Raw genomic sequence first — 12,479 nt, 5'->3', positions numbered from 1 at the left:
ATTGTGTTGAAGGGGAAAAAAGGTTTTAAAAATATAATTTGCCAAAGATATCTCGTTTTTAAGGATAGTTTTTTCTAAAAAAAAAAAAAAAAAAAAAAAAGTTGCACGAGCAGAACAACAGCTGTAGTTGTACGCACGGTACAGCTCTACAGTATTTTGCTTGACTATATTTTTGTAATTAAGTTTAGAATTGTTTTATTTTTCGCATGTTTTTCCTTTATATTAATATAGTGAAGGTCAAGGATGAGATATTTGGTAGAATTTTGTGTTTTTGATTGTCGGTTAAGTATACCGTACCCGCCATTTATGTCCATTTGCTTTAAATCGTCAGAAATTCGGGCATAAACTTTCTCATTTCTAATGCACGACTGCAGATCTTTCTGAACACTTCTAAATGCCCACAGAGAAACTAGAGCCTGCACTTTCTCATCGTCCCAAGGCTGTACTTTTCTCTAATCACACTCGCTGCCCAGCATGTTTGTTGTTTTTCTTTTTGGAGTATACTGACTGATGCAACATAATGACAAAAAACCTTAACCCCGCCCCTGGCTCGGCTCGGCTCGGCTCGCAGCTGGATTCAGATGTCTTGTGAGGCCAGAGTTTCAGAGTTTGGCTCTCACTTGGCTCGACAAATAGCCAGTGGAGAACAACCTGTACCCATATGTGACAGAGATCAAATGACGCTTGGTGTTAGATCTCCTTCCCGACCTGTGAGGGCACTAGAAAGAAGGAACAGAGTAATCGTAAGCAAATGGCAAGACAATTTATTCCGTAGGGAAGGTTGAAGTCGGCGTTTTAAGAAGAGGCGGAGCTACTGCACCCAAACTCACTTACCCTTGTGTTGTTTTGTCTTCTCACGAAAAGAATACTAAAACACGATCCGGAGCTGCAGCCGCAGGCCAGTGTAAACCCGGATATCACAAGTCACCTTCTCCACTACAGGAACTATCTTTGCACCACTAGCACTAAAATCACGCACTGTCGGAACTGTGTCTGTGTCTGTGTTTTGTGCGAGTGAGAAAAGACGGGACTTTTTGGTTTCAGGTCAAACCCGTGGGATTTACAAACAGGAGTGATACACGCCGCTGTACCACTTCCATCATTATTATTGTTTGCAGGTTTTGCCATAAAGCTCTGGACATTATCATTAGTAAACACCGTTGCACCTGTAAATCATTCGTCTGTGTGATTTAATCCGCTCTGCACTGCACTCACCTGCAAGTGTTCACCACTTTGCCACACCATACCATACCAAACCCTCACGGGTATAAAGGGGTATAAATAACCAAACTTGCCCCCACCAGGGCATATTCCAGAATGGAATCCTATGTGTGTGAATCCTGTTGTCTGAAAAAAAATATTTCAGTAAAATCTGCATTTGCAACAAACTGCATTTTGCACTAATCCTGCTATTAAACCCCAGAACAGATCCTTCTGGCACTTTGAGCAATATGTAGACAAGCACCTTCATTTTCGGTTTAATCCGATTTTTGCTGAAAAATTCCCAAGTTTTACAAAAACTATGATTCGGTTTTACCGATTTTCACCCGAATTCTGTATCACTCAAGTACATAAACATAGAAATAGTTAGTAATTAATAATTAGTCTATGCATATATGCACAGCTGTCTGTTGAAGTAAGGCAATGCAGATGAAGATATACACAAATAATACAGGCAAGAACGCTCAGAGGTGCATGCGCATCTGTACGTACTGACGAATCTCACACACACCACATACACAATTCAATTAATCATACCAGCAGTAGCAGCTAACGGTTTTAAAATAAAACAAAAAAATAAAAAAACTATCAGAAGACGTGGCAGAACATAAGGAGGTTTTTGAGTTATAAAAAAAAAAAAAAAAGTACAGGACAGGGTGACCTTGTGACCAGAGTGATTGCGCTGCAAATGGTGTTGCATCGAAATTGACACTCTTGCAGACCAGATTAAAGAACATTTGGAGAGCAAGCGACACTTACAACTAAAAGAAGGCTGCCAAATTAGAAATCAGCAAGCACTGGAATCATCATTCATGCGGGCATGGCAGAAAGATCAATATCCAGCTGCAAAATCCTTGCCAAATTCAATCAGCCTCACCAAGAAATATTTGGAGGAGAATGATGTTGCCCTTACCAACAAAATTAAAGAGAAGTTGACTGGAAATGTGGTTAGTTCTTTGATTTTTGACGAATCGCAGGATGTTCTCTACCGCCCTACCCAGGTGTTTTTGTTTTCATTTTTTGATTTTGTTGTGGAGAAGCCTGCACTCATTGTGGCCGATTTGGAGTGTGTAACAAATAGTCAGCAAATAGTAAAACAGTTGCAGCGTGTGTCAGTAAGACTTTAAATGAGTATTCACTTACCTGGAAGGATGTGGCAGCAGTGAATTCTGACTCAGCTTCTTACTACGCAAAGTTCACACAGGATGTAAAGCTCAAACATGAAAAACCTGAATTGATTTGTTTCTCATGCCCAGCTCACCTACTGCACGTTGCTGTCACTCATGCAACAGGTGTTCCAAAAATAGCTGATTTAAATAGGTTCGTAATTGATGTTGGTGCAGTTTTCAAGCATGTAAAACAAAAAACTTCTATGATGTCTGCGAAGAGATTTCATTTGAATGCAGCCATCTAATTGTCATTGTACCGATTAGATGGTTTATTTTGTATTTGACTGCACAGAGTGTTCAGAAGGCATGGGGTGTTTTAAGGTGTCTTTTAGGTAACAAAGTTCAACAGTGTAAAAGCCTAAAAGCTCAAAACTCATGCAGCTACGCAGAAACTAAGCAAAGCCTCCGTACAAATCTTGAATTCTGGAATGAAACACTTCAACCATTGCGCAAAGCCAGAAGAAATTGGAATCATGTTTAAGAGATGCAACATTCTCTAATACGGAGGTGTATGGCATTCTGGTTTACAGTATCTCTGCAGAACTTTCTCGCAAAAGCACATCTGGGGAGATTCCAGAAAAAAGCATTCTTTTTAGGTCCATGTTGCCTGTCAGTGAGCAGGACATACTTGAAAATGCTTTCAAAAGTTTTCATGAGCTGTCAAAGAAGTGGGAAGCTACTGTTACTTGCAATGTCGCCTGAAGCTTTTCACAACAAATCATCATTCTGGAATGTAATTATGCTGTTTGACCCTAATCGCAAAAGTGTGGCCTCAACTGATACATTTATAGAGTATGCTCGTATAATCTCCCCCTTTGTGGCTACTAACGAAGAAAGTGCTAAACTAGAAAGCGGATTTCGTGCGTACATGCCAATGCCTTCCCCAGACAACCACGCATTGACTCCTCATGAATTCTGGAAAAGCCACCGCACCGACTTTCCAACTTTGAGCCTTGCTGCTTCTCGCATCCTCAGTGTTCCACCTGTCTCAGCTGATGTGGAGAGAGTGTTTTTTTAATTTGGCTACGTCCAAGATTGCAGGAGAACAAGCCTCGGAAAAGACACATTAACCCTTTGCAGTCCTATGTCGGACCAGATCCGACATTACAATTTTCCCTTTCCAGTCCGATGTCGGACCCTTTCTGACATCATCAAAAAGACATAAAGCACAGGTCTCTAGTCGTTTCTTTCCCGGAAAAAGCCAAGAAAACCTTTCAATGGCCGAGTGAGACTGATAGTTTTTTTTTTTAAAGGGCGTACCTGATAGCCCCATGCACTACAGAGGTAATATGGACATAAACAAAGGAGACAGCTGCTTCTGCATCCATCGCTCAAAGAATTTCACAGACATTTACAGAGCTTTTTGAGATATTATAGTAATACAATAATGACTTGGATTGCATTATTGAGGAGTTTGGTGATAAAACGAGTCATCAGGAGATGATCTATAAAGAGGTATGTGAAAAATACAGTGAACAAGGGGTGGGGCTTGGCTGGAGTGAGTGTTCTTTTGCTATGCAGTGGGGAAAAAATTATCTTAAACAGAGCATGTAAAATAAGCAGCGCGTGTGAAACCAAAATGGACCGCTAAGGGTTATCCTTGACCATGACACACTTGACTGACTATGACTGAAGCATATGCACTTAATCACCTAATTAGTGAGATAGTTGATTGGACACTGGATATTGAGTGATTTCAGCTGTTGAATTGCAAAAAAAACAATATGCCACGTCTGTCAAGAGTGTAGAACCTTCATGCAGTTGGCATGTTGAAGGCTGGACTGGGGGCAACGTACTGTGGCTCGCCGTCTTGGGTGCTCACAGCCAGCAATTTCAAACCTGGCGAGACAGTATAACCAGACACACTGTCAATGACAGGCCACGAACTGGGAGTCACAACACCTACTCAAGATCAACATATCATTTTGCAGCATCTTTGTGATGTCAGTTGTTAATCCAACTACTAACTCTAGTGAATTTTATCCAAATGTAAGTGATACATTTCTTTTGATTGTGTGTGAGTGTGTGTGTGTATGTGTATATATATATATATATATATAGAGAGAGAGAGAGAGAGAGAGTAGTGTGGAAAAAAACGGAAACACCAATGTAAGGTCACTTATTAGGGCATTGGACCACCACGTGCAGCCAGTACGGCCTGTATGCGCCCTGGCATAGAGTCTACCAGCCTCTGGAATTCTGCAGGAGGGATGTGACACCATTCTTCCACGAGACAGTCAATCAACTCACGCCTGGTTGATGGAGGTGGAAAACGTTGTCTCAGGCGTCGTTCCAAAATATCCCATAAATGCTCCATTGGTTTCAGATCTGGTGACTTAGAAGGCCATGACATATGGATAAAATCAGTGTCATGCTTATCAAACCATTGGGCGACCACACATGCTCTGTGGATGGGAGCATTGCCATCCTGGAAGACCCCACTGCCCCACCCCACCCCACCCCCAGCAGGAAAGAAATGCTGCAACATGGGGTGAAGATGATCACTCAGTACCATTAAGTAGCAATTAGCATTGACCTTGCCTTCTAAGGGAATGAGTGCACCCAAACCATGCCAAGAAAATGTGCCCCACAACGTTACGGAACCACCAGAACCCTTCACTGTTGGAAGCAAGCACTCAGGGCTGTAGAGTGCTTTAGATTGGTGCCACACTTGCACCCGTTGATTTGTCGAGAACATGATGAAGGGTGATTCATCTGACCATATCATATTTCTCCACTGCTCAGTAGTCCATTGCCTGTGATCTTTGTACCACTGGACTCACAAACGCGCATTGCCAGGTGTGAGGAGCAGTTTGTGCACTGCAACCCGACTATGGTATCCTGCTAGGCAGACCAGTTTTTGTTGAAACTGGCTGCTCGCGACCCATTTTTAAATTTGCAGTCAATTGATATGCAGTTGCTCGCCTGTTTTGCCTTGCACTTCGAATTAATGCGCAGATATCACCATCCTGAAGTATGCGCTTCTGCCCGCTGTTGCCATTTGCTGATGATGTCTTTCCTTCGGAGTTCCATGTCGACACCTTAGACACTGTTGCTCATGAAATAACAGCAAGTTGATCTGTCTTGATCACTGAAGCTCCTGCCAAACGTGCCCCAACAATCACCCCTCTTTCAAAGTCACTGAGGTCTCCTCTTGCAACCATGCTAGCCATAATTATAGGCCACCCAGCCTGTCCAGCGTTTTTATACATGACCCTAAGCATGTTGGGGTGTTTCAATATACTTGGTGTCCCTCATTTACCCAGGTGTTTCCATTTTTTTTTGTCTACTACGTGTGTGTGTGTGTGTGTGTGTGTGTGTGTATGTATTTGTGTATATATATACAGCTCTGGAAAAAATTACGAGACCACTGCAAAATTATCAGTTTCTCTGGTTTTACTATTTATAGGTATGTGTTTGGGTAAAATGAACATTTTTGTTTTATTCTATAAACTACTGACAACATTTCTCCCAAATTCCAAATAAAAATATTGTCATTTAGAGCATTTATTTGCAGAAAATGGCAACTGGTCAAAATAACAAAAAAGTTGACGTGTTGTCAGACCTCAAATAATGCAAAGAAAATAAGTTCGTATTCATTTTTAAACAACACAATACTAATGTTTTAACTTAGGAAGAATTCAGAAATCAATATTTGGTGGAATAACCCTGATTTTCAAGCACAGCTTTCATGCGTCTTGGCATGCTCTCCACCAGTCTTTCACATTGATGTTGGGTGACTTTATGCCACTCCTGGCGCAAAATTCAAGCAGCTCGGCTTTGTTTGATGGCTTGTGACCATCCATCTTCCTCTTGATCACATTCCAGAGGTTTTCAATGGGGTTCAGGTCTGGAGATTGGGCTGGCCATGACAGGGTCTTGATCTGGTGGTCCTCCATCCACACCTTGATTGACCTGGCTGTGTGGCATGGAGCATTGTCCTGCTGGAAAAACCAATCCTCAGAGTTGGGGAACATTGTCGGAGCAGAAGGAAGCAAGTTTTCTTCCAGGACAACCTTGTACTTGGCTTGATTCATGCGTCCTACACAAAGACAAATCTGCCCAATTCCAGCCTTGCTGAAGCACCCCCAGATGAGTCCAATTTTCAGCTTTGCCCAACACCTGGTTGTCTAATGGTTAGACAGAGACCTGGAGAGGCCTACAAGCCACAGTGTCTCGCACCCACTGTGAAATGTGGTGGAGGATCGGTGATGATCTGGGGGTGCTTCAGCAAGGCTGGAATCGGGCAGCTTTGGCATGAATCAGTTATATTGAGAACTTAGAAGTAATATTTAGAATTGCTTTTTACTAATGAAAAAAATGTTATCAGACAACGGAGACATTGTAGTAGATTTGGTTACAAGTCAATTTTCAGGAAGAAGTTTCTCAGAAAACGTGAACAGTTAAAAAAGGAGGTATACAACATAAATAACCGGAAAGAGGAAGGGAAGGGATATACTCGCCACTTTCAACATTCAGATTACTAAAGGAATCTGTGGCTTACCGATAGCTGTCAATTAAAAAAAATAATACTGCTGTCTTTTTTTCAGTACAAAAAAGGTGATATGGAACAAAACTAGCTACAGCAATCTGGGATGTTTACCCAAAGTCGCTTGCGAGCCAGTGTAACACTCAAAACTTTTGGACAAACCCAGATTGATGTTTAACTGGATGAGCAGAAGCGTAGGGATACAATACATCACAATGAGCAAATAATAAAAAATCGTGAGGTTCTTAAACGCTTGATTGATTCTGTTGTTTCCCTTGGCAAACAAGAACTGGCATTCAGGAGGCACGATGAAGGCACCATTTTCTCAAATAGAGGTAGTTATGTGGAATTACTTTCTCTAATTTCTGACTACGACAGCATGTTAAACAATTGCTTGTCAGTAGCCACAGTATTCTCAGGTACCACTAATAAGATTCAGAACAAATAAAATCAGAACTACAGGAAACCAAGTATGTAACTGTAATGGTAGATTAAACTTGTGACGATGGAAATGCAGCTCTGCTATCTTGTGTTTTCAGGTATGTGACTGACAGTGGCCCAAAAGAACGGTTGTTCTGTGAAACTGTGTTCCATTTACTAAAATAAAAATGTTTTTAAAAAGACCAATATATATATATATATATATATATATATATATATATATATATATATATATATATATATATATATATATATATATGAAGTGGCAGACTAGGGGGAAGAGGAAAGAAAAATGTAGTCCAGCATGGGAATAAAGGACTACATCCCCCAGAATGCCACGGGAGGGAGCCAGGATGAGGTTTGCCTGGCTCTAATTATGAATGAATGCCATCTGCCTTTGATTAGCGATTAGGTTCTAAAGAAAAATTTGTTTAGTTAGTACTTTGTGTGGGAGTTAGGTTTGGTTTTGATTATTTTCTTATTAATAAAATCACACAAAATTGCTTAAACACTTCAAATCTTGTATCTGGTCTGTTTTTAAGGTGCTGCGAAACTTAAATTAAGTGAAATCTTTCATTAACTACATAACTTAGGGCAGTTAGTTTCAGCAACATAGAACCAAATGTGCGAAATCAACAGAACAGCAAAAATGGGCTGGAGTGCCTTTGGAAGATTAAGCATGGTTCTGAAGGGAAACTACCTTCATGCCTCAAGAGGAACGTCTTTGACCAATGCGTGCTGCCAGTGCTAACTATGGATGCGAAACCTGGACCCTCAATGTAAAAATGACAAAAAAAAATTACAAACAACTCAATGGAGTATGGAAAGATGCATGCTGGGAATAACAAGAGGAGACAGGAAAAGGAAGGAATGGATAAGAGCGCAAACAAAACTATACAATACTATTATAAATGCGAAAAAAACTGAAATGGCAGTGGACAGGACATTTATCAAGAAGAACAGATCATCACTAGACCAAGGAAATACTAGACTGGATCCCAAGAGATATAAAGCGTCCAGAAGAAGACGATCTCCAGGAAGATGGCAAGATGAAATTAGTAAACACTCCGGAGCAACGGGGATGAGGGACGCAGCAGACAGGCTTTTGTGGAATAATCTTGGCGAGGCCTTCCTTCATCTGGCCTTCTCACACACATATGGCCATTTTACTTTGTTATTTTTATGTTGCCATTTCACTCATTGTCAATATTAAATATATGTTGTGATTTGTTTTATGTTCAAACACGGTAGGGTTTTTTTAGGCTGTGATTGAAAATGCGTGGTGCTCTGACTTAAATTCATTTAAGGTCCTTGCGCCAAGAAACCTTATTCCATGGTATAATACACACCTGGAAAATGGCCATGTCTAGGTCACTGTGCCTCAATTTGAACTCGCAAAATATTTGTCAATAAAAAATGCTGGTGTATAATGAACCTCCATATTGCTGTTTAGCATTTCATCGCAACTTCTTACAGCGGCCTCTACCAAAACAAGACAGGTTTATACAGCAGAGGTAAGTTTAATATGAAATAAAAGCATTACGATATCGTCCCCAAACCCCATGATACGAACAACAGCTTTTATAGATACAGCCCTGTATGTGGAACAAATATGCATTCATGACAGCATTTTTCTCTATTTCTGTTGTTTTTTTTTTTTTTATTACAATTAACAATATCTACACCACTTTAAGACCTAAACATACAGGAAGCTTTTATGCTTCTAATTTGACTTAAAAATTCACTTGTAGTTATCTGTGCCAGCATCTTTCAGTACTTGAATGTTACCTCCCTATTGCTTGTTTAACACACAGATATCAGCAAAAATGAGTCTGGCATGCTGAACAATGTTGTGCAGAATCAAATTTAGTATGCAGCCAGTATATATTAGGCTTCAGATAGTTCAGCACTGTCTTCAAAACCAATCTCAAATCGTATAAAATAAATCTATTTTAAATGAAAAACTTAGGCCCTGTCCACACTACATACCTCAAAAACCGTACTCAAAAACATTTTAATTAATCCAGCTCAAAGCATCCACAATAATGTACCGTTTCATGTTTAGTTGGGCATAATGGATATAAATACTATTAAAATAGTTTGGTTACAGTTCTTGGACTGTGCAACCTAATACGATAGTATCCCATCATGTACTGCCTGTTTACAACCTTGCAAATGTGGAGCCCATGCCCGCAGAAAACATAATGCTGCTCAGCATGAACATTATGGGTTTGTTTCTTAAAAACACAAGGTATCAGCGATGGAGAAGGCAGCAACGGTCTCGTCATAGGCAAGCTTTGCATAGTCTCCTGCACTGGTTAGGTGTTCTTTCAAAGCCTGCTTCTTGCATGCAAGTAGACGTTTTATTAGAAGTGTGTGCATTTCATTTTGAACTCTGAAGTTCTCCTTGAACGATTTAATCACTCCAGATACCAATAATTGCCTTGATTTTAGCATCTGACAACATCGCTCCATGATCTACCATTTTACAACATAAGCCTATAAATGGTACAGCCACATTGATACTTGTTCTCAACTCCTTCAGGCACCTGTTCAAAGTACTGTATTTGTAATGTCCATGCACCAAAACATATCGGAAAGCATTTGGGGATATGGAAGGATACACAAAAAATGTAGTTCGGCATTACAGCATCTACACTTCTGACAAACCACAAACTATCTCATGCAATCTAATTTAGAACCGGACTCGAGGCTACCCCCTAAGGTATTTAGCACTTTGAAGCCGGTTTAAAGACATAGCATGGACAGGGCCATTGTCTCTTTAAATCTGTAAATGGTCTTTCAATAGGATTAGTATTTTAAAAGATTAAAGGGGGGGGGGGGGGGGGGGGGGGGATTTTAATTTCCCCTGTGTACAATATGAATTATAATGGACTCTTTCAGCAGACTTGGAGTAAAAACTGTAACAGCTACAGCTCTAGTGCTCTGCACAGAGGTAGCAGTTCCTGCTGACTTAATTTCCTACAATGGTTAGAATTTGATTGGATGTGTAGTTTAAGTTTAGTTTTAATATTGTTATTTGTCATGTGTGCATTCAAGCAGTTTTCCCATCAGGTGCACTCAGAAATGCACGCACCCATAACACGAAGCACAGTGTGAAAATGCTGCCCGCTCGGGGGAGATATCGGCATTCATGGAACTTCCTTGTTAAAGGTGGTGTTGCTAAGGTTTTAAAATTGATTTTCTTACCACTACCATTATCAGTAGTAGAGAGATGGATTCATTTGGAGAAAAATAGCAGCAAGAAATGTTAGCCACCTAAAGTAGGCTTGCCAATGCCTTGAGAGCAGGTTTTTCAGTTATGTAACATTTCAGTCCCAAACTGGTGAAATCCATTTGCAATGACCAACCAGCAGACTTGGCACTTAAAAATAGTTTTGAAGGTAGTGTGCAGGAGAAGATAGATTGCCGATTAGTATGATACTGTAAAAAAAAAAAATAATAATAATCCAGGGAGCAAACAAATTAACCATTTCTGACCTAAATAATGAATGGCACAAATGTCAAAATCGCAAAAGAATTACTGCAGATAGTGGTGGCAGAATGAAGACATTTCTTACCATGTTGAGATGGGCTTGATATTCAGCTCCTGCAATAAATAACACTTACATGTAAAAAACAGAAAACAAGTAATGTAATAAGTGTAAAACATGCATGATATAGCTTGCTTTACTGGCTGCTTTTTTTTATTGTGGAATGGGTCTTTTAAACACACCAAAACAGTTGCAATCTGGCATTCTTGTATCGTAATTCTCATTTGATTTTAGCACCTCAAATCTGTGAGTGAAAGTTGTACAGCTTGCTCAAATGTAATAGACAATATCAAGATTTACGAAACAGGATTCATGTATTTTACACATCGTATCGTTATTGAGGTATATTTTGTTTTTCAGGACTACCAGCGGTTGGTCAGGCATTAGTAAATCTTACCATATACTTTATGTGTTTTTATTTTTCTACATATTTAGGATCCTGTTTTATTCGTACGGATCAACTAGATGGTGAAACTGACTGGAAGTTGAAGATTGCTGTTGTCTGCACACAGAGATTGCCAGCTTTAGGGGTAAGTACTCTGTCGTTGTCTTTTGGGGGTTTGCTTCCTTTGCTGAAAAGAAAAGTAATATTTTGAAGTAGCCTCAGGAATCAGATATGACAAAGGAAGGAATCTTAACAAATCCGGTCTGTTTGGTAAGAAATGTACAATGAGTTTAACATAAAAAGACAATGCTGCTTGCTTATCTGGTCTTAGTTTCAGCGCTGATTCACGCCATAAACCTCTTTGGTCTGTAGTTTTAAAAAGTCATTAAAATGTCTGCAGGGATTAGTTTTACGTCACCTCAACTTCATTTTGGTTCTTTCGTTGTTTGATTGGAAAGAAAGTACGACCTACGACCCATTTACAGGGGTGGACTCATGTTCCCACATTAAACGGTGTACTTTACTGTCATGTTTAGTTAATATATATATCTATATATATATATATAATATATATATATAATATATATAAAATTTTTTTTTTTTCTTTTGTCCATTTTACAGAAAGAAACTAAATGTAACAACACATTATAGGCAGCAGGTTATTTCACCAATTTGTACAGTACAGATTCTATTTCATTTGGATTTTTTATTTATTTATTTGAACTAAAATGATAAACTGTAAGTAGCATAACTAAAACAGTAAAGCCCCATAAATTAGGCATTACTTAATTTTGAGATGCCAATATAATCATATGTGTATCATGTTTTTTTAATTATTTAAATAATTTACATGTAGCTGGTATAGTTATGTAAAGCATATTTAATCCATTGGAGTATTTTACTAATGATACAAACAGGAGCATGGGTGTTGGACAAGTATTATAAACGCCTGCCATAACAACACAAAAGTTTGTAAGACCACCGTGAGCAGCCAGGAATGCACTGATTTGGCATCACACTTTTTTGTTTACATCCAAAACTAACTTTTAAAATCAAATAAATGTGGACCCCAATTTTGGACAACCGATAATATAAAATATAGATGTTAACTAAAGAATGACATATTTTTTATTTAATTTAAAGATCTAGCTTTGACAGCGGGGTTCCAAAAAATATATAGCGTTACATATCTCCACGTGTTGCTACAAGTGTTTAAATAA

General features: G+C 39.3%; 1 protein-coding gene across 1 annotated transcript in view; it reads left to right on the top strand.

Annotated features, from left to right (window-relative positions):
- atp9b (ATPase phospholipid transporting 9B) overlaps positions 1-12,479 on the top strand; it is a 189,814-nt gene that overhangs the window by 78,535 nt on the left and 98,800 nt on the right. The window contains 1 exon segment of the mRNA XM_041248556.1: positions 11,310-11,404. Coding sequence (XP_041104490.1) covers positions 11,310-11,404 — 95 coding nt within the window.

Source organism: Polyodon spathula, chromosome 4, assembly GCF_017654505.1.
Source record: "Polyodon spathula isolate WHYD16114869_AA chromosome 4, ASM1765450v1, whole genome shotgun sequence".
Lineage (NCBI taxonomy): Eukaryota > Metazoa > Chordata > Actinopteri > Acipenseriformes > Polyodontidae > Polyodon > Polyodon spathula.
Note: the sequence above shows the minus strand (reverse complement) of the source record. Positions and strands in the feature narration are given on the sequence as shown.